The sequence below is a fragment of the Schistocerca nitens genome, chromosome 9 (genome assembly GCF_023898315.1).
Source record: "Schistocerca nitens isolate TAMUIC-IGC-003100 chromosome 9, iqSchNite1.1, whole genome shotgun sequence".
NCBI classification, from domain to species: domain Eukaryota; kingdom Metazoa; phylum Arthropoda; class Insecta; order Orthoptera; family Acrididae; genus Schistocerca; species Schistocerca nitens.
The window spans coordinates 93,389,021-93,412,591 of NC_064622.1; the positions used below are offsets into that span (position 1 = coordinate 93,389,021).

General features: G+C 43.9%; 1 protein-coding gene across 2 annotated transcripts in view; it reads right to left on the bottom strand.

Annotated features, from left to right (window-relative positions):
- Positions 1 to 22,070, bottom strand: part of LOC126203635 (dehydrogenase/reductase SDR family member 11-like) — a 255,985-nt gene extending 233,915 nt beyond the window's left edge. Inside the window, exon 1 of one of the 2 annotated variants that reach the window (XM_049938010.1) lies at positions 21,884 to 22,070. In XM_049938010.1, coding sequence (XP_049793967.1) covers positions 21,884 to 22,015 — 132 coding nt within the window. In that variant the 5' untranslated portion in view covers positions 22,016 to 22,070. The remainder of the gene's footprint in view (positions 1 to 21,883) is intronic. The other variant, XM_049938008.1, reaches the window with a different exon arrangement.
- Positions 22,071 to 23,571: the final 1,501 nt, after the last annotated feature.

Below are 23,571 nucleotides of genomic sequence, written 5' to 3' on the forward strand. Positions count from 1 at the left end.
CATGAGACTGGGAAGGCATGGAACACTGAATGAGGCAGTTTACGCCTCAGTCACCTGCTGCCACAGATTTATTGCCTGAGCAGTCTATATCCATTGTGTGTCTGGAGGGATCTAGGTCCTCAGTGGTCGCCAAAATCTCCACCCCATCCTCAGCCGTAGAACTTTTAGGTAGCAGTGGTGTGGGTACCGCTGCAATTTTCTTATTCTTAGGGGTTTTCTTTTTGGATTTCTCTCCCTGCTCCTTGGGTCTCCCTGGCTGGGAGGACTTCACTGGGTCTGTCTCCGGGACTGAGGATGAGCATGAAGCCCTATGACAAGCTGCTTTTGGACTCTTCAGCCACTGGCGGGTGTCGTCTTGCCCACTAGAAGAAACCTGGGAAGGGAGTGACCCAAGGGACATGTTTCTAGCGAGAGAAGCCAAAGAAGACTTACGCTTCTCCAGCTTAGAAGTGGGGATGGACGTCCCCAATGGTTGGGGGGGTGTCGCTCCCGAAGTAGGTGGTGCAGGAGCAACAGGGAGGGAAATGTCCCCATCATCAAGGGGGCAGGTGTAGTCTTCCAGCTCTCAGAAGTGACCTGGGTTGGCAGAGCTGATTGTGCCAGAACTGTTGTAGCGGCGGCGTAAGACTGTCATACGCACAGGATGCAGGTGATCAAATTTTCTCTCAGCCTCAGTATTGGCCAGTCGGTCAAGGGTCTTTTACTCCATGATTTTCCTTTCTTTCTGAAGAATCCTGCTGTCAGGCGAGCAAGGCGAATGGTGCTCTCTGCAGTTGACACAGATGGAAGGTGGGTCACATGGAGTATTGGGCGTCCACAATCTCGGCATGTGACGCTGGAAGTACAGCAGGAAGACATATGGCCGAACTTCCAGCACTTGAAGCACCACATCGGGGGAGGGATATAGGGCTTCAAATCACACTGGTAGACCATCACCTTGACCTTCTCGTGCAATGTATGACCCTCATAGGCCAAGATGAAGGCACTGGTGGCAACCTGATTATCCTCCGGACCCTGGTGGACACGCCGGACGAAATGTACATCTCGCCGCTCTACATTGGCGCGCAGCTCATCGTCGGACTGCAAAAGAAGGTTTCTGTGAAATATGATACCCTGGACCATATTTAAGCTCTTATGGGGCATGATGGTTACAGAAACATCCCCAGCTTGTCGCAAGCGAGTAACTCCCGTGATTGGGCAAAGGATGCTTTTTTGATCAAGATTGACCCAGATCTCAATTTGGACAAGCCCTCCACCTCCTCGAACTTGTCCTCTAAATGCTCAACAAAAAACTGAGGCTTCATAGTGATGAAAGATTCCCCATCAGCTCTCGAACATACAAGATACCAGGACGAATAAGATCCACTGCCATCCTTAGCCTGATGTCCCTCCCATGGTGTGGTCATGGAGGAGAACGATTTGGGGTCGTACTCTTGTGTGTTGAATTGAGCTCGTGATCGCTTAAGAGACTGCTGGTGTTTTACCAACAGCAAGAGATGATTGACTACATCGCATGTCATCCGCCCTGATGTCACCCACTCTGACCTGGGGCCCTCCACATGGGCGCCACCAAGCTGCAGCAAAGGCCACTTGGCAGGATGGCCATTGCCTCGAGTCCTGATGCCCCAGGGGTATGGTCATCTACCCCTTGGCATACGTGGGAAGTTAACAGCGTAGGCATCAGCAGAGCTATCCCTGTGTGGGCAGGGGGCTACAACCAACAGGGTACATGGCGGCCCCACCACAATGGACTGGCTACCGTGCTGGATATCAGGTGCAAAGAAGTCCACTGTCATCTTCGATGCAGGAATCGACACTGCATAGTGCATGGTGGAAAACGCACCCAGGTAGGTGTCCTCGTTCAAGAGATTGAGAATGGGCAAGACTGCAATGTGACTACGAGAAAGTGGGATAAAGATCTCAATGCACGACGGACAATGCACCTTGTAAGGCGCCCTTCCCCTATTTGCTCGCTCTTCGGGGAAATTTTGAAGAATGGAGATCAAACCCTACAGGGGACCATCACATAAAGGCCGAATCGTGTGAAACTCCTTTTAGTCGCCTCATAAGACAGTCAGAGATACCTCGGGCCTATTCTAACACCTGGACCTGCAGGGGGGAAATTGTTTTGGAAGAAGCACTTTGAAAACCCTATCAGGGAAAACAGCAGAATAACCAAGAGCATTCTCCTGCAGGGAGCCATCTGTATAAACAACGATAGAACTGTTGTACATACTTAAAATAGATTAAAAGCTGTAAAAACAAAGTCTGGAGTACAGGTTTTCTTGTTCCTTGTCAAGCTTAAAATCACTTCGGGCCTCTGAAGACAGCAAGGCGGTAGTGCGTTCCATCCCTGTCTGTATTTTAATGCCTGAGGATCCAAGTCCTTGAGACAGTCTGTAGCACGTTTAACAAATGGCTGATTCCTAAACAGCCGTTCAAAGGTGGGTTGGGTCACTGAACTGAATTTCAACGATTGAAGTGATGCTGAGATTTTCAGCGGCACTTATGACCTGGGTAATTTTCAAATTCACTTAGAAAGCCCGAGTTTCCATAACTTTTTCCCTTGGAAGAAGTGCTTACTCTTCAGTAGATCCTTCAGTTAAAAGCTGTACCAAACGTACATTACGCTAGGTACTATAACTTATGTAGTAAGTTTTTTAGCAGTTCGATCATCAATATATGTGGTAATTTGCAAATCAGCACACGGTATTGTGATGACAAATATTGCAAATTCAGCAGAGGCTATTATCGCAATGGACTTTCTTGCATCAGTGGTACACTGCATATTTATAAAGGCACGTTACTATGAGAGGTTCCATGCCCTCTTTTGCATGTCGCCACTTATTTTCATCAATTTTATTAATGTTCTATGTCATTGCACGGTAGTAACAGACCGAATAAAGTTACTGTACTTAGGGTATGTGTAGTGAGCTCAAAAAGAAAAAATACTTCTCACTTGATTCTTATACATGTTGGGTTAGTTCCCTGGGTGGCATGTGCGAGGCAACATAGGAGGACGCGGCACACTGCGTTTCCGGTTGGGGGCTGCACTTCCCTGAATTCTGAAGGGTTCGTACAATAGGCTTAAGCGCCTGGCGGAACGACTGACGTCTGTCGAGTTTCGCCTATTGTATGCAGGGTGGAACGACCTGCTAGACATCTGAGTGTCGCCGCAGTTTGTGAGTTTACCGTTCTGGCGCGTCCGGAACGAAGACTCCTGGCTCCGACTGGCTACATTGTCCTCTTGATTCTAAGAATGCTTGTGGACTGTGCCCTGCTAGCTGCGACAGACTGGCGCCGAAAGGCCGGTGGTCTAGGCAGGTTGTTTTCATAGCCGGTCAAACGACAAGTTCAGCGCCGTCAGCTGAGCAGCAGAGGCATGATTGGTCAACTTAAACTGAGGCTAGTTGACGTCATAAAGCCCTGCTCGAAATTGGAGGAAACAGTCGCTAATGGCGCGAATGATGTTCTGAGACAGTGTGGGGGAATTTTGGAATCCGAACTGAATGCTGATTCGCAGTGTTCGAGGGGAATAGGGAGTAAGGCAAAGTTGGCTTCGCTCTTGCGTTACGCGGGCAGGGGATTCGGGATCTGATCTTCGTCGGATTCTGACGGTCTTGCGACTTGGTCGCTCTTTTTCGGAAGAACTTAGAATCCTCTGACAGCCTTCGAGACCAGGGGTTGACACATAGTTGCTGCACCGACGACGTGCAGCAGATTTCAATACTGGTACAGTATTTTGCGTCTCCGGCATTGTAGGACCTTATCAATTTTATACTGAATCCCTCAGCAGCACGTGCGTTCACTTTGCCACAAGTCCACCTTGCTTGTTTCTCCATGTGATCCCATTTGAGCTCTCACTAGTAATTGCGATACTGCTATATAGTCGGGAGATTAATATTTGATTCATTAGGACCTCCAGTCATTATCGTCAATCTATTGCATCACAGAGAGTAGGAGCCCTTTGTTCTCGAGCGAACTCTTATTCTCATAATATTTCAGTATACCCTATCCTTTAACCTACGGTGTGTGTCGACAATCATGTGAATTTATGTTCTGATATGTAATAAACCTCATTGTGATATTTAATTCGCATATCATTTCGTAGATATAGGCAGAATCCCATTTCCTGTTTATTATGATAAATTTCTCTTTTTTGAGTAGATTACGATTTTTTATTAAATTATTGTGAGTGTGCACTCCTTATTTTACCAACTAGCAGGGTCCACCACCATTTGTTTCTGTTACCATTGTGCGCATAATTAATTAGCTGGTAGATAAGGAGAGGGTCGAGTGCATGTCTCGTTCTCATGCAAGATTCGTCTGAATTAAAGATGTACAAACTCTTCTCCACCCCGGCACCTCACAAGTGTCATTAGTATTCCTCATCTGATAGCGTACATAAAGGGCTAGGAGCAGCAGACAACTTTGACATTTCTAATGTAGCACTGTACGGTCTATCAGTTTTGTTAATATTACGGTAACTTAATATACGTCTATATATGATCACTGCAATCTTTGGCTAAAACATATTCACTATCATCCGTAATGCGTTTGCATTAGGTCACCATAAAACTGGCCTTCTGCAAGGTGTTGCAGAAATTAGTTGTATCGTTAGCACTGGGACTTTATCAAACCAGTTTTCAGACTGGACGCTGAAAATTGCTTCAGTTTTACCAGTGACAACATTAAAAATAGTTTCGAACTACATTTTCGGTTTTGACATATAGGCATACGCTGGAAAACTTCCGATCATACCTTGTAATGCTCTAGAAATTCTGTCTATCAGTGAGAATAGGTTATCATTCTGTTTTATTCCCAAAAGCTAGCTAAGAATATAGAAGCTAATACTGGAATCTGGAAGGTGTAGAAGGGACTATGGAATGTGAAGTGCAGACACGGTACGATCGATATACTACCCCAACATTGACAGAAGTACTTTTCGGGATGGAATACGAAATTTCGACGCGATGTCTTTTCCACGAACGCGATTTACAATTTTAATTCACGCATATTCATTGACTACGTTTTAGTACACAGCCAGTTTACGTAATGTAATCATTAAGCAGTGGCGACAATTCTAAATCAAATCTGAAGAAAGTGGGCTGCCATCGTGCTCTCTTGTGACAAGCTGCCTTAATTATTAGGGGAAAATTTTTATTAAGTACGGTATTTTACATCTCAAAAGAAATAAAGATCTGCGAGAGCAGATGTAGCTTTCATAGTTGTCATAATCACCTCTTTCTGTTCTGTAGGTACTGAAAAGTGTGACAAAAGTCTTCGTTGTTGCTCAACCGTAAAAGAATCTTACGTTCTCGCGGGCTTTTATTTGGCTGTTTTTGAGCTCTACAATATGGTACAACGTAAATTAATATAGCTTGTATGTATTATGTAGCATATATCAGGAGACCAGGCAGACGGAAAACATTTTTACTTAACTGATTAAATTTAAACGAATGAACGAAGTTTCATGGAACATAGCTAAGAACCATCTCGCTTAAACCGGTTTTCAAATAAAAGAAGTGCATTAAAATCGAACGTTTCGCCTGGGAGCTACGATCCCATTGATGCACAGATGCATACGTTAAACTTTCTAACACCCCTCTGTTTACGTCGAGGGTTACAAACGGCTAAGCCTTTTGAAAGTATCAGAAAGGAGCATCTGCACGATACCGGATACTTTTTCACATGTAGGTGATACGCCGTTGAGTGAGACGGTGTATCCCAGGAAACTGAACTTTTCCCCCGAAAAAACATTTAATGGGTATTGACAATCTTCTTCTTCTTCTTCTTCTTCTTCTTCTTCTTCTTCAGTAGCGCTACAATCCTTGGTGAGCCTTGGCTTCAATGATTTTCCTCCGAACTTCTGTTATTTGCTTCTCTTTTCCACCCCCGGACTCTTGTACTGGTGAGATCCACTATCACGTCGTCAATCTTCTAGGTCTCCCTTTTCTTCTAGCTGAATGGATCACACCTTTCATCATTTTCTTTGGCATTCTATCCTCTGCCATTCTCCCCACTCGTCCTAGCTATGTCATTCGCTCTGATTTCACTAATTTTACTATGTCCCTACCTTGCATTAACTGTTTTAATTCAGCATTGTAGCGTATTCTTCAGCCTTCTTCCTCCCTTATTGGACCATAGATTTTGCGTAGTGTTTTCCGCTCCAAGGTTCTTATTGCATTTTTATCATGTTCTGTCAACGTCCATACCTCTGACCCGCATGTGAAAACTGGGCGGAGTAGGGAGTTATATATTAGCAGTTCCGTTTTTCCTGTAACAAGGGTATTTCTGAAATTTTGCGTATTTGCAAAGTAATTGTTTCCAGCTTGTATTCGTTCCTTTATAGCTTTTCCAATACTGTTATGGTTTGTTATTAGGGCTCCCAAGTAGTTAAAAGAGGACGCTCCTTTTGAAGCATTTCACGTTGATGTTTATATCTTTAGGGGTTCTCCTGGTCTCAGATTGAGACATCATATTTTCTTTTGTTTTCATTGTCCCGTATGTTTCTTACAGTGTATTGTCATTTGTTCCTATTATAGCAATGTCCTAAGCGTATGCACATATCTGGCTAGTTTTCATAAATATGGTGCCTCTTTCATTGATTTTATTCACTAAACTACGCAGGACTATATTGAATAGGACAGTGGAAAGACTGAGCTTGCTTCAGGCCCTTATGAACATCGAAGTCTTCACTTGTTCTGCTGAGGACCTTCACTTTTGCTCTTGTCTGTCATTGTCATTCTGATTAGTCTTCTTGGTTTAGCACATATACTAACTTCTTCCAGTACTCTGTATAGTTCTTGCGGTTTATGCTGTCAAAGGCTTGTCCGAAGTCAGTGAATAGGAAATGCATATCTGTATCATAGTCAAAGAACTTTTCAATCGTTTGATCAGAAATATTTGATCAGTTGTTCCTCTCTCTCGTCGAAAGCCACACTGATATGCCCCTAGTATGTGTCTGCACACGTCTGTATCCTTTCGTTTAGGTAATACAGGGTGGTACAAAAAGGTACGGCCAAACTTTCAGGAAACGTTCCTCACACACAAGATGTTATGTGGACAAGTGTCCGGAAATGCTTAGTTTCCATGTTAGAGCACATTTTAGTTTTTCCACCTACGCTCAATGGAGCACGTTATCATGATTTCATACAGGATACTCTACCTGTGCTGCTGGAACATGTGCTTTTGCAAGTACGACACAACATGTGGTTCATGCACGATGGAGCTCCTGCACATTTCAGTGTAAGTGTTCGTACGCTTCTCAACAACAGATTCGGTGACCGAGGGATTGGTAGAGGCGGACCAATTCCATGGCCTCCACGCTCTCCTAACCTCAACCCTCTTTACTCATTTATGGGGGCATTTGAAAGCTCTTGTCTACGCAACCCCGGTACCAAATGTAGAGACTCTTCGTGCTCGTATTGTGGACGGCTGTGATACAATACGCCATTCTCCTGGGCTGCATCAGCGCATCGGGGATTCCATGCGACGGAGGGTGGATGCATGTATCCTCGCTAACGGAGGACATTTTGAACATTTCCTGTAACAAAGTGTTTGAAGTCACGCTGGTACGTTCTGTTGCTGTGTGTTTCCATTCCATGATTAATGTGATTTGAAGAAAAGTAATAAAATGAGCTCTAACATGGAAAGAGTTTCCGGACGCATGTCCACATAACATTTTCTTTGTGTGTGAGGAATGTTTCCTGAACGTTTGGCCGTACCTTTTTGTAACACCCTGTATACTTGTGAAGATCTTATAAACTGTGCTTACAAGTGTTTTACCTTTACGTTCTCTGTGGTCACCACACATTCTCCCTTTATCAATACTCTTCTTAACCATCTGTAATGGAGACGACCGATCACCGTGAGGACATACAAATTCTCCAGTGATCATGTTTCCTAATTCTTCGTTGGCTGCTCGCAGTTTATCCACAGGTAGTCGTCTAGGCCGACTAACCACAACCTGTCCTCGAGTAGCCGTGTCACGATGCAGTGGCAACGCCTACCTTTTGCTTCACTGTCAGTGAGCGCTGGGGACTCCTATGGCAACAGCTCGTCGGGGTCGTTATTCGCCGCCTGCCCGGTCTTGCTAGTGGAGGTTAGGGCAGGGGAATGGAGAGCAGGACGAGGAGGGGGGAGAAGGAATGTGGGGGGGAGAGAGAGGAGAGCAAGGGGATGTGGGGGTAGGGACGCCTGGCACTGGTTCTGCTCCACTGAGCAAGCATCGGATCTCCAGGTGCGCCTGCTCCAAGTCGGCGTGCAGTAAACCTGTACCTGCGCCATCTCAACCCTGCTTTTGAATCCGAAAGTCCCAAGCTTTTAAATTATTGCCTTTTGTTAGTTTCTTGCTGTCTCATTGTTCCTTTCGTCTTAATTGCGGGTATCTAATCATGGCGGTAGCCGAAACGTAATACAGGATCTTTAATAGCTATCTAGACGGTTTTATTCGTGCGGAAAATTCGTTTCCCCTTTTAGACAAACGTTTCCGTATTTTAAAGCGACGTCTATGGCTAGTGCACACCTGAATCTTAAACATCTACATCTACATTTATACTCCGCAAGCCACCAAACGGTGTGTGGCGGAGAGCACGTTACGTGCCACTGTCATTACCTCCCTTTCCTGTTCCAGTCGCCTATGGTTCGCGGGAAGAACGACTGCCGGAAAGCCTCCCTGCGCGCTCGAATCTCTCTAATTTTACATTCGTGATCTCCTCGGGAGGTATAAGTAGGGGGAAGCAATATATTCGATACCTCATCCAGAAACGCACCCTCTCGAAACCTGGACAGCAAGCTACACCGCGATGCAGAGCGCCTCTCTTGCAGAGTCTGCCACTTGAGTTTGCTAAACATCTCCGTAACGCTATCACGCTTACCAAATAATCCTGTGACGAAACGCGCCGCTCTTCTTTGGATCTTTTCTATCTCCTCCGTCAACCCGATCTGGTACGGATCCCACACTGATGAGCAATACTCAAGTACAGGTCGAACGAGTGTTTTGTAAGCCACCTCCTTTGTTGATGGACTACATTTTCTAAGGATTCTCCCAATGAATCTCAACCTGGTACCCGCCTTACCAACAACTAATTTTCTATGATCATTCCACTTCAAATCGTTACGCACGCATACTCCCAGATATTTTACAGAAGTAACTGCTACCCGTCTTTGTTCCGCTATCATATAATCATACAATAAAGGATCCTTCTTTCAATGTGTTCACAAAACACTACATTTGTCTATGTTAAGGGTCAGTTGCCACTCCCCACACGAAGTGCCTATCCGCTGCAGACCTTCCTGCATTTCGCTGCAATTTTCTAATACTGCAACTTCTCTGTATACTACACCATCATCCGCGAAAAGCCGCATGGAACTTCCGGCACTATCTACTAGGTCAGTTATACAGGGTGGTGCAAAAAGGTACGGCCAAACTTTCAGGAAACGTTCCTCACACACAAAATATGTTATGTGGACAAGTGCCCGGAAACGCTTAGTTTCCATGTTAGAGCACATTTTAGTTTCTTCCACCTACGCTCAATGGAGCACGTTATCATGATTTCATACGGGATAGTCTACCTGTGCTGCTGGAACATGTGCTTTTGCAAGTACGACACAACATATGGTTCATGCACGATGGAGCTCCTGCACATTTCAGCGTAAGTGTTCGTACGCTTCTCAACAACAGATTCGGTGACCGATGGATTGGTAGAGGCGGACCAATTCCATGGCCTCCACTCTCTCCTGACCTCAACCCTCTTTACTTTCATTTATGGGGGCATTTGAAAGCTCTTGTCTACGCAACCCCGGTACCAAATGTAGAGACTCTTCGTGCTCGTATTGTGGACGGCTGTGATACAATACGCCATTCTTCAGGGCTGCATCAGCGCATCAGGGATTCCATGCGACGGAGGGTGGATGCATGTATCCTCGCTAACGGAGGACATTTTGAACATTTCCTGTAACAGTGTTTGAAGTCACGCTGGTACGTTCTGTTGCTGTGTGTTTCCATTCCACAATTAATGTGATTTGAAGAAAAGTAATAAAATGAGCTCTAACATGGAAAGCAAGCGTTTCCGGACACATGTCCACATAACATTTTCTTTCTTTGTGTGTGAGGAATGTTTCCTGAAAGTTTGGTCGCACCTTTTTGTAAAACCCTGTATATATTGTGAAAAGCAATGGTCCCATAACACTCCCCTGTGGCACGCCAGAGGTTACTTTAACGTCTGTAGACGTCTCTCCATTGAGAACAACATGCTGTGTTCTGTTTGCTAAAAACTCTTCAATCCAGCCACACACCTGGTCTGATATTCCGTAGGCTCTTACTTTGTTTATGAGGCGACAGTGCGCGCGTAAGGGAATGCTGTGATAATGATACAAAGTTTTGAGCGACCAAAATTCGTGCGTATCATTCATCTACACAAACCACGAATTTTTATCTGAAAGACTTAAACCTAAGTCACTGTGTGCAAAGCTAACTGGCGACTTCCGCCCTTCTACTGATATTACTGTCGGCACCTTTGCACCCATCCTTAAGCCGTCCTCTCGCATGAAGACGCACGAGGACGATGACCTGGTGACGTCACTCGTGGACTTCGGGCCAACGGGATATACGGACGTTGCAATCAATTTGTGAAGTCACGTTAGTCGGCTTGTCCGCCACACTCCGCAATCGCTTGGCTCCACGGGTAATCAGTAATTGAAAAGGTACCCACTACATATGTTAACTTTGTCGTGCGCTATCGAGCACGTGCATGAATTTCAACATGACATTAAGAATTATTAAATTCTCCGAAAACAGTTACTCGCTCGCCATCGGAGACGGCTTCCGGCACTCTTAAGACCTGCAGTATCACGTGCTTTGAAGTGCGCGCCAAGGCCAGTCTTTCTCGTAGGCCTCGCTGGAATTCCACGTTACCGTCAAGCGTGAAATGAAGGATATCGTGGAGAGAAACGTGGCCAATAATTTGCCACATCGCTTTTACCTCGCAGTGTAATATGTCTGGCTTATTCAGCCATCATCATATTAGGCTCCAGGAAGCTATTCCCAAGGCAGTGGAGATGCAAGAAGCAGAGAGATGACGCAATGTGGGATGAGGTACCGGTGACAGATTCGGTACTATTCCCGTGAGAAAGCCCGCCTGCATGATTCTGCTGCTCTGATTGGCTGCTCTGTTCGGCGGTAGGGCGCAAAAACGTTAAACTTTAGTTGCTATTATTAATTAAACCTGTCATCCAAATTACTTCATTTTTTAAATAAACATCTCTCAACAGCCAGCTATCAGTCATTTCAAAATTATTAAAATCAAAGTACTACTAAAACAAAAGACTGACGATATTACTGCCGATGCACTTCGGTGGCGTTCGGGTCACGCCTTACTGGCTGGCTTGGCGCACGAAGTATCTCGGGCAGTCCGGCTCTCCAGTTCTGACCGTTCCAGTAGACAGACATGTTTTCTGTGGCAGGATGTATTTCATGTTATTTTAGCCAGAAATAATGACTGTGGAAAGATATGTTCAATACGTTGTGATCAAGAATAGTTTCTCGTGTCTATATCAATAAAAACGCGAGTGGCATCCCAAATGAGTCATAGTTTATTCGTAGCAGCAGTTCCTTGCAACGTTAATTTCAGCGTCAAGAAAAAGAATCCACGACCTGCGTGCTGTTTCCTGCGCTGGGGACATCATCATTATGAAGACATCAGGTTAGTGAAGTGTACAAGATCTTACGTATTCCACAGTGGAAACAACTAGGCACCTCACGTGTACTGCATGAACAGTACAAATGTGCTCAGTGACACCTCATGTGCAGTAATGCAGAGGAGGTAAAGGATGAAAGCATTGACACTATCTCACATTTATTCCATTTTTTTCTCGCCGTAGCAGACCTGAGGAGCCGCCATACTGAACTGAGTTGAACTTCCTTATCAGAGACTGCGTGGTATGAATAAGTTGTTTCGAAGCAACATCAAACTGGGGATCTATCGAAAACTCTTCATTGTAGCTACTATTTTACTATAGTAAAGTAACGTGTGACCATGTACCGGTAGATGAAAACTTCCTGTATTTGCTGTTTTTAGTGTTAAAGCTTGTGTGCTATAGAAGTACACCATTTCAGTCCTACGGCACGTCAGAAAACCTTTTTGATACCAGTTACCATAGTTAAATATCTTTAATATCAATAGCAGTTTCAGATCGTCTTTAGATAGTCTTTACAATATAATAAAGACAAGCCGCCGTGTTAGTGCCGTAATTCAGCTGTTAGCTCGTAAGCTGTGAACCAAACAGCACCCATTTCGTGTCCATCTTGCAAACCTTTTTTTAGTTTTGTTTTCTAGAAGTTTTTGGATCTTATTTATTTAGTTGACTTCATTCCAGCATCTCTCCATGGTAATGTATCCTGTGGAAACCATCTCCGAATGACTACTGCAACCTACATCCTTCTGAATCCGCTTAGTCTATTTATCTGTCTCCTCCTACGATTTTTACCCACCACGCTTCCCTCTACTACTAAATTGCTGATCTCTCTATGCCTCAGAACGTGTCCTACCAACGGATCCCTCCTCCTATTCAAGTTGTGTCACAAATTCCTCTTATCCCCAATTCGATTCAGTACTTCATTAGTTACGTGATCTACCCACCTAATCTTCTGCATTCTTCTGTGGCACCAAATTTCAAAAGCTTCTACTCTCTTCTTGTCCGAACTGTTTATCGTCCATGTTTCACTTCCGTACATGGCTACACTCCATACAGGTACTTTCAGAAAAGACTTCCTGACACTTAAGTCTATACTCCATGTCAACGAATTTCTGTTTTTCAGAAACGCTTTTCTTGCCATTGCCAGTCTACATTTTATATCCTCTCTACGTCGACCATCAGTTATTTTGATCCCCAAATAGCGGAACTCGTTTACTACTTTCATTGTCTCATTTCCTAATCTAATTCCTTCAGTGTCACCTTATTTAGTAAAAGTACTTTTTCTCTAAAGTCAGTCGTATTTATTACAAATAATACACTTCCTGCAATTTTTTGTTGCAGAAGACAACGAGTGGAGTGTATCCCTGTCGTTGGAAATTTTAATGTTACTGCTAGTCTACGTGAAAAGTGAACAAGTTACGAAGTATGTGCTATTAAGAAACTTTCAGTAAAATGTATGTAACTGTCTCTGGGTTTTCGACTTACTCATGTCTGTCTATTGCCGGTAAATATCTCAGTGATTGAGTGCAGCTTCGAACAAATAGACTCTTCCAATCGAATGTAACTACGAAAAGACTATCTTGAAACCTGTGTTATGAAGTACGTTATTTTAGTGCTGGTAGTCAATGCAACATCGAGATTACTGATGATGTGCAGGCGCAAACCGACACACTATACCGTAATTATATTCAATTTAAAAAAGAAAATCTGAATGAAAATGAATTTAATTAACGAGTAACTTCTAGTACGCACCACAGAGCGTTTTACAGTTTTATGTGAAGTTCCTCTATCAGCGTTCAATGTTCAAGCCATGGACGAGTCCCGAATGTTCTTAGCGATTATCGAACAAGTACGGAGAAAAACGCGAACCGAGTTGAAGCAGCTGTTTCACGCCTATATTTTCGTACAGAAACTGCATGCTTTGCTGTCGAAATAATGCCGACAACTGCCTCTGAGCTGAAGTCACGTTAACCGGCTCAACTCGATTACGGGGTTATCTCGTGACGTCCGACGTCGCATCGGCGTCCACTTAGCTACCTTGCGCAGTGTGATGACGGCCATGGGAAGGTACATCGACCAATTGATTAATGAATGGCTGGCGCTTTAAATCTCACCGTTGCGGCTTACTCCTAATCCCGGATCATGTTGTCATTACTTACGAACATAATGGCGGATTTCTTGATTTGGCCGAAGTCTGGATCAGGGTCAGCGCCAATCACGCCGCTGTGTGTCTAATGCTCATAGGTTGGTAACTAGTCAGCTGCGCGTAGCCTGTGGGGTGACAGTTTCGCCTAACCAGTGCAAGTCGAGAGAAGACGCGCTGTATTTCTACGAGCAGCAATGAAATCTGCCATCTCGTTTTTCACTTATATTTGACCGCTTCTACCGAGTACGGGCGATTTTCGAGAAGGTAATTAGGGTAGTCTCTACTTTGTCCGAATATGTACCGGATTTTGTGCATATTGGCGAGAGAACGTGACAATATTCGTTCGTCTATTTCTTCCCAGTATGTATGCCTGCTGCTCTTACCGGTTCGTTATTAGTAGGTGACACTTGCTGTCGTTCCCGTCATACCTCTGCGAGCGTTGGCAACATCGCCGCAAGAAGCACGCACGCCACTGCCCCCAATGTAGACGTTTAACCGTAATTAACGAGAGTCGGTGACTTACTTAGTGGTCTTTTCGTTAGCATCGTGCGGTAAGTCTACACGCAACACAACTTACGAAAGATGAAAACGCTATCTGAAATCTGTTTCTACTGTCTTGTTTGCATCTAAGAGAGTAACAGATTTTGTTGGTCCGATCAAGTCTGTTTCCAGATCATTTTTACAGACACGGTGTCTGTAAATTAGCTATCCTTATTTCGTCAGCAAGACTGAGGTTATCAGTACAGTCTTAATATTTTTTACGAAGAGCACGATTTTCTTTAGATGCAAGTGAGCCTTTGAGGGGAAGGAAAGGAACATTGTTGAAGAACTTCTGGAAGAGGCCTATGTCTGTAAGTCGAGGCTGAATTAGAAGACTGATGAAGTATGTATTTAAAAATAAAGAAAAAATTTTTAAAAATCTTATGCAAGCCAGTTGAAGCGTGCGAAACTTATCTTGGGCGCAGATCACATGGCTTGTTTGAATGTTTTGCAGCGCAAAGACAACTGAGGTCTTACGCGCGTATGTCATGAAATTAGAACACTAATTGAAGAAAGTTTAAAGCGACTACATGTTGAGCCCAATCGACGGAAGGAAAGAGCTAAAACGAAGACTATCTTGGAGAAAGATCCACGAAGTATGCCGTAGCGACAGCAGAGGTTCCGATCCAAAGATTAAATGTCCTTCGTCATACTGCAATTTAAAGTAAAACGCGGTCGACAGCCCGCAAGTCGTTCGCTAAAATGACCGGTAACTCAGACGGCCAACACACACTAGAACGAACGCCGTTAAAAAAAAAAGAGCATTAGGTCAGGAAAATGGCGAACTGTCAAAGCCAATGAGTACAAAGTGGTGGGTGACCATCACTTAAGTGCCGATGGCTAAGAAAACAGTGGCCAATGCGCAAACTAGCTAAATTGATCTCGCGGCAAGACGGCTGGGAAAGATTTGATTCCTCCCAACTTGTTCCCGCGAAGGGAACACCAGTAGTGACGCCAAAGTTACACCGCCTGCCGATAGACGGCAGCACGGAGATAATCTGAAGGAATGTGAGAGCTGGCAGGCCGAGATAGGAAGACTGCAGCATTGGCAGCAGTGTCAGCAGCCTCATCCCCGTCAGACCGGCGTGACCAGCAGGGACCCTCGGGAACGTCACAGTGGCTCCCTCAACAGTGAGCAAGTAGAAGCTTCCTTGGACGCGTTGTGTAAGGGATGGACTGCGTAAAGCACACAGAGGCTCTTAAGGGCACTGAACATGGGCTGAAGTGCGAGGAGATTTTATACTAGAATGTTTTGTAAATATGAAGTTGCTAGAAAATTTCCCAGTAAGTGGGGGTATATTCTTAATCCCATGTGTAGATTACAGAATATTTTATCATTCGTCAGTGATTGTGTACAGAGCCTTTACCTCTGAAAGCACGAGTGGGGCTAGCAATACAGAAATATGACTATGCCGTCCGTAAGATTGCTGTCAAACAATTCGCTAGAATGCAGTATATGTTCAACATTCATTTAGCTCTTTAGCATTTAAACGAACTTCCCGCTCAGTCCAGTACTTTTTCTTCACTCAGCACAAAAATCACTTCGTACACAACAGCCAAATTGAAAGCCATTAAGAACCTGTTAACACATTCACGATTCAAATGCAGCCAGAAACAGATTGTGGAACCTTATACCCTGCTAGCAGAAGAGTTTTCCCAAAACCTATATCACAGGATTCGTGACCAGACGAAAAGCGAGAATGGAAATTTTTATCCCCCCTCCCATTACTAAAATTAAGATTCCTTGATGTTTCAGGTGTTCTGCAATTCTATTTAGCAACTGTTCATCGGCTATCCGACCAACCAAGTTAATCTTCAGCAGGTTTCTATAGCACCAGCAAACAAAAGCTTGTTTTTTGGTTGAACTATTTATCGTTCACCTTCCAGCCTTGTGGAAGAAAATGGCAAAGAACAACTTCAGAGAATACTTCATAATTTGTGCGGTTCGTTAAATTCATATTTTCCTGGAACGCTTTCATTCCGGTAGCCAGTCTGCAATCTCCTCTACTTGGGCCACGTCAATTATGTTGTTGTCCTGGGTGCGAAGCTCTTTTACTTTGAGTGTCATTTCCTCATCCACTTCCCGCAGTACCGCCTTTTTCAATTACATCACCTTCGTGTTAGTTCTATTTATGTTAATCTTATAGTCTCTTTCGAGGTAACTCATTCCTTTCAACTGCACTCCCAAACCATTTGCTATTTGACGAACGTATTGCCGGTAAACGTTTCAGTTTCTCGTCCCTGAACTAATTCTTTTGCCAAATTTCTTTTGTTTCCAAAATTGCTTGCTTAGTATGCAGACTAACATTAAGGGTCCGCAGCTATGTAGATATGGTATTTTACACACTACTTACGCCAAAAGAATGTTTGAACTCTTCCACGCTATCACCCCTGTTATTAGTGAAACACTTTCTGATGATAGATCTGTATTAGGAGTGTTCTAGTCAACGTTGTCAAAAGCTTTCTCTAACTCTAAAAATGCTACAAACGTAGGTTTGCCTTTGCTTATTCTGTTTTCTAAGATAAGTCGTAGGGTCAGTATTGCCTCACGTGTTCCAACATTTCTACAGAATCCAAACTGATCTTCCCCGAGGTCGGCTACCATTATGAAAGGGAAGCAGTGGTTGGGAACGGAGTGAGACAGGGTTGTAGCCTATCCCAGATGTTATTCAATCTGTATATTGAGCAAGCAATAAAGGAAACTGATGTGTCGACAGAAGTGCCGACACAGTGTGGTTTGAGGAGACCGATATGCACGCTATAAGCTCACGCAGGATGGCGTGAGGTCTGAAACAGGATACGTAATGAATGCTATAAAGAAAAGTACGTAGCTGCTGGAATACTTAACTTTAATCCATCATTGTTGTACATCGCTCTTGACGATACAAGTGAGACTCTAGATCATGCAATGTAATACTAATGGCGCCTTGCTAGATCGTAGCCATTGACTTAGCTGAAGGCTATTCGAACTATCTGCTCTGCAAATGAGCGAGGCTTCGTCAGTGTGCATCGCTAGCTAAGTCGTCCGTACAACTGGGGGCGAGTGCTCTTAAGTCTCTCGAGACCTGCCGTGTGGTGGCGCTCGGTCTGCGATCACTGACAGTGGCGACACGCGGGTCCGACATCTACTAATGGACCGCGGCCGATTTAAAGCGACCACCTAACAAGTGTGGTGTCTGGCGGTGACACCACAGAAACAAAAGAAAAATTCGGAGTAGGTATTAAAATCCATGGAGAAGAACTAAAAACTTTGAGGTTCGCCAATGACATTGTAATTCTGTCAGAGACAGCAAAGGACTTGGAAGAGCAATTGAACGGAATGGACAGTGTCTTTGAAAGGAGGGTATAAGATGAACATCAACAAAAGCAAAACGAGGATAATGGAATGTAGTCAAATTAAGTCGGGTGATGCTGAGGGAATTAGATTGGGAAATGAGACACTTAAAGTAGTAAATGAGTTTTGCTGTTTGGGGAGCAAAATAACTGATGATGGTCGCAGTAGAGAGGATATAAAATGTAGAAAGGCAATGGCAAGGAAAGCGTTTCTGAAGAAAAATTTGTTAACATCGAGTACAGATTTAAATGCCAGGAAGTCTTATCTGAAAGTATTTGTATGGAGTGGAGCCCTGTATGGAAGTGAAACGTGGACGATAAATAGTTTAGACAAGAAGAGAATAGAAGCTTTCGAAATGTTATGCTACAGAAGAATGCTGAAAATTAGATGGGTAGATCACATAACTAATGAGGAGGTATTGAATTGGGGAGAAGAGTTTGTGGCACAACTTGACAAGAAGAAGGGACCGGTTGGTAGGATATGTTCTGAGGCATCAAGGGATCACAAATTTAGCATTGGAGGACAGCGTGGAGGGTAAAAATAGTAGAGGGAGACCAAAAGATGAATACACTAAGCAGATTCAGAAGGATGTAGGTTGCAGTAAGTACTGGGAGATGAAGCTTGCACAGGATAGAGTAGCATGGAGAGCTGCATCAAAGCAGTCTCAGGACTGAAAAAACAACAACAACAAGAACAACAGTATCAGGAAACATTCGCCTGTAGTCGAATGTGTTCTTTCAACATTGCGTGGGTATTCCCGAGTTACAAGCGCGAAGTATCCTCACACTTTATTGTAATAATCCTATTTCCAAAGAAGACAGCTGCGAGCAGGTTCGAATACAGAACCGTGAATTTAACGAGTATGTTTCCGGAGGTATGGAGAATTAGAAGCAGACTTCGAGGATAGGTTCTGGGCACATTTAAGAACTCTTAAGGCAATACTGACCCTACGAGTTATAAGATAGGCAAATCTAAATTTACAGCTTTTGTAGATTTAGAGAAAGATAATACTGGGTGGAATCTTTCCAGTTGTGAACATAACAGGGATACAATACTGCAACGAAAGCCGTGCGGAGTGACCGCGCGGTTAGAGGCGTCATGTCACTGATTGAGCGGCCCCTCACGCCTGAGGTTCGAGTACTACCTCGGGCATGGATGTGTATGTTGTTAGCATAAGTTAGTTTAAGTAGCGTATAAGTCTAGGGACCGATGCGAAAGTTATTTACAACTTGGGAGGTGTAAGTCGTACACGCAGTAATGCTTCCCGTGTTTTCCCGCATTCCTGCAGAGGTATTAGTCGACCACAATATTATTGCACCCCGGAGCGAGGGCGCTTCGATCGGCTAGTGTGTTTACCTGAGTACTGTAAGCCTATAAGGATGTGCTCTGCCGTTCTAACGACCAGATAACATGGTCAGCAAGCTATTTTAACTTTCACAGCGTATCCGACAGACGGAAAAATTTATGATTTTGTTTACTGTAACTTCAGCGCCTCTTTCCGATAACGGCCACGGTGGGACCTGTTGCAGTAATATCGTGGTTGAGTAGCAAGTATCCAATGAAGTTACAAAACTGGTTGTGGGTTGAGAAGACTTCTGAACAGATGATTCCGAATTGGTTTGAACACGGCAAAGATTAGGAGGTTCTTAACTAGACGAACTTTAACGGTGCGCATGATAATTGGAACGAGATGTAGAAAATTTACTCAATTCTCGCTCTCAAGGAACCTCTGCTGTAAACAGGACACTTAAACTAATACACGTCATCCTTGGAATAAAGGATACACAGTATTTCTGAAAAATGTAACATCCCTAAAACACAATTATCATCATGGGTTTCTCCACAAATACTTCTGAAGTTTTACCGTATTTATACATTGCCACCTTTGTGCATATACTGTTCTTTTACGCAAGTAAGTTCTGAATTCAGCCGTCGAGTCTTTTGAAAAGAGAGAGCTACGTCCTTTATCTGTTGGATTAGATTCATTTTGCGTTCGTTAAATTCCACAGTAAATTTCCAGGATGCAGAACACGCCAGAAAACAATAACAAATTTCAGTATATCCATTGTGGTGAACTGCAACTGTTACTTCAATTGGCGATTTATCTGGCAATAAATATGCAACCAGTTATGGTTGAATAAATCGTGAAAAACGACTGGTTGCATATTTATTGACAGATAAATCACCGAGAACACACATTTACATAGAAAATATTTGCTAATTTACGGCCCTCATGGATGTGGAATAAAAAAAATTAGAACTTGTTTTCATTTTAAAAGCTAAGAAACCACAAAATACGTATATGTTCAATACATTGATGTGCATATGATATTTCTTACGCTATTTTATCCGTATATCGTCAAACAACTTATTACAAAACACTTATTCACTTTAAGATAAAGAGGAACTTCCGAAAAGATTGATCGGATTTGATCAGTGATTTACTAAACACGCGACAAACACCGTGAACATTGCTACTATATGTCAAAGGCGATTTTTCAAATGCCTTAAGCTGCAGATCAGTCTCACCACAACCAGTTTGTTTTTAGCTTCGCCAACTAAGAACAGAACTGGATGTAAGTACTACAAGGTGACATCACTGGTCAAAGCCGGCATCTCTTATCGAGCATTCCGCTCGACCTAAACTTCGCATTACCACATTGCGCGGAGCTGACTATAAAATACTCCCTTAACTTCCTATTATTAGAAACATTTACACACCAGTCGCTCGTGCTAAGAAATCCGTCTTTGGCGTACGAGTTTGTCACCAACAAATCCTTTAGGCTCACCTTAAAGTGAAATCTACCTTAACATTTTATGACTGCTGGAAAATCACTGAAAACGCGTGTATTATTTATATTTCTGGTATTGATTAAACGGACTGACTGTCGGGTTGACAAAAAGAGCTTTAATGATTTAAGTTTTTGGATTTCTTATTTAATAACCAGATGTTCAGTTTAACTTCATATTCTAATTTGTTCATTTTTGTTGCGTCCGATCCCACCCGTCTGCTTTGACCCATGACGTCACAAATATGGCGGAAACAAAACACACACTTTCTACAAGAAGCCTAATGACACTAACGGGACAAGCGCGGGAAATTGGGTGTTTTGGGTGGGGGCAAACTAAATATAAACAAATTCAGACGCCTTGCGTAGCTACAACGTGTAAGTGAAGACCCACCCACCTCCCCAGGGGTCGTAACCCCTGCAACCCATAGAAAAAAGATGCTTCAGTAGCTGATTAGTGTTTTTTGTCTTTAAAAAAATCTCACGGGATAGAACGAACAGATCAGAAAAGTAAATAAAATAAGATAAAACAGAACTGGAGACACACTCAAACCAAACTCCGCGCCGTCATGACGTCACACGACAACACCCTTACGTCAGGGGTCAAAGCCGACGCGTGGGATCGGACGCTTCTGTCGACCCCTTCTTTCTTTTTATATTTTGAGTCTAGACTGGTGCCTAATTTGCTTTTAATTTTAGGTTGTGGTTACCAACCTGAACGTTTTCAGGCTGATGTTTACTCTTTTTTTTTATACTGTGTTTGCTAGATTGCCTTTGTTGGTGGTTTTGTTTAAGGTTTATGATTCGCTAATACTTTATATATTCCTTTGTTGTTCGATTTGGTTATTTCTTATAACTTTTGCTTTATTTAGTTAGGATACCAATGCTTTTAGTTCACCTTTGCCTCCCTAAGGTTCTTGTAGAGGCCCCCGTTTCTCGTAGAATAATTCTTATAAAAGCGTTATTGAAGTTAGGTGGTTATAGTATTTTTGGTGTGCTAAAGGTTATTTCTTATTTGGGTTTGAAGATTAATTATTTTCGATTTCCTTTAAGTTTGTCTGGTGGATTTTGGTTGATTTGTGGGAGAGGACCAAACAGGTAGGTCATCGGTCCCATCGGATTTCAAAGGAACCAGCCTGCCATTTGCCTTAAGCAATTTAGTAATTTAGGTAAATTCATGGAATACCTAAATCTGGATGGCCGAATGCGAGTCCAGTTCGTTAAACACTGTGCCACCTCGATCGGTCCCGTAAAGGGGCAAATGTGTTGGTAATCAGTAGTTAGTACCCTAGTCCTGAGCCAAATACGTATTTCGGATGGTATTTCCGATTCAGAGTTTTACAGCACGCGAACCGGTACGGACGCAGCACAGCTCACCTTGACTCTGTCGACCCTCCTTGCGAGCCCCACGACGTTGACGCCGCGTCTGAGCAGCGCCTGAGTTACGGCGGCGCCGATGCCGGCGCTGGCGCCCGTGACCAGCGCGACGCGGCCCTGATAGCGATCCATCCCGTCTGCTCAGTTGCCAGCTGCGAGGGCGACTGGCACGCTGCGCTGGCGCAAGCTGTAGCGCAGCGAGAGGCGGCCTCAGTGACGTCACTCTGGCGAGCGCCACGCCTTCTGGCGGCTGGCACAGTGCACAGTAGGCGAGGGCCGGGCTCGACGCACAGCAGCCGAACACGCAACAGGTGCAGCGGCGGCGCTGCATCTCTACAGCCTTGTTTACAATGGGGCAACACCACCTTGCGTACTTCTATAGTCCGATCCACGGAGGATGGCGGTTCGCGCATGCCGAGGCACGTACGCGGATTGCATTTTTGACGATTCCATGCGACAGCTGCGGTACGCGCATACGCGTGCTTCCCGCTTTAAGACAGCGCATATCCTGCAATTTATGGATGCTTATGCAGAATTTATCACTTACCACCACAATCAGTGATGACAATTCGCACCAAATGGAATCGAAATTCACTAAACAACTCTCTACGGCCACGTTTAATGCTCGCATTACGTACGGCATTCACAGCAGAGCGCGCAGAACATGCTGAACGCTCATTGGCTGTCGGAGAAAGTGTGAGGTAGAACAAGCCTAAACTCGACCGCCATCGTTCGTGGCTACAAATATAGTAGTATGTAGAGAGCCTGTATACAGAGAGAGTGGCCATAGGTGAAGTCGCCCGTGATTGGTTGATTAGCTTTGGCAGAAAAATGGCGCCAAACGTCTCTCGCGCTTCCTATGCTCACCATGCTTTTGAGTTGAATTGAAGTTCAGAGGACTTTTGGAAACGATTAAAAGGTATTTGAATTATTGAGAGCCTTGTTACGCGTTGTGCATGCATGTTCGATTTAGTTGTATATCGTTTTTAGTACGTAATTAGCGTTTGCGATCTTAAATACGATTTGAAATAATGAGCGTTTTGTGATGAAGCCGGTAGGCCTACATGTTCGAAGTAAACACGTTAGTAATTGTACAGTATTGTTTTTGACATCTGTAATTCGTTCTGCAGACGTTCGTAAACGATGCCAGGTTGTGCTGCATTTGGTTGTTCCAATAGAGGCGAAGGTGGATTTCACATGTTAGCATTTCCACGCGATGAAGAAAGACGAAAGCAGTGGGCAGTCGCAGTCAACAGGGCTGACGTAAATCAAACAGGAGCCTCGTGGAAACCAACCAAGTACTCTTATTTATGCGAAGTTCGTCGTTTTTGCTTTTTACTACATATAAAACAACTTGCAATATACATAGTTAAATTTGAAAGCAGACCAGTAAATTGGCTGTGTGAAAGTTATTATAACACATTATTCTTATAAACAAAGGCATTTAACGAATGATTTCGCCATATTGTCTTGTGCTTTTGATTCGGTGAGTGTGTACTCCACTAATGGCCATTCCAAAGTCCCGCCCGCAGTTTGGCAGAAAAATGGCCGCCGTATCGTCCGGTTGGCCACTCTCTCCCTGTGCAGGCTCTCTAGTAGTATGCCACAGAAGGAGACATCTTGCTGCACACGTTGCGTGGTTAATGTACACCAAAGCTACAGAATTTGTGCCGTACTGAGTCGGTCTT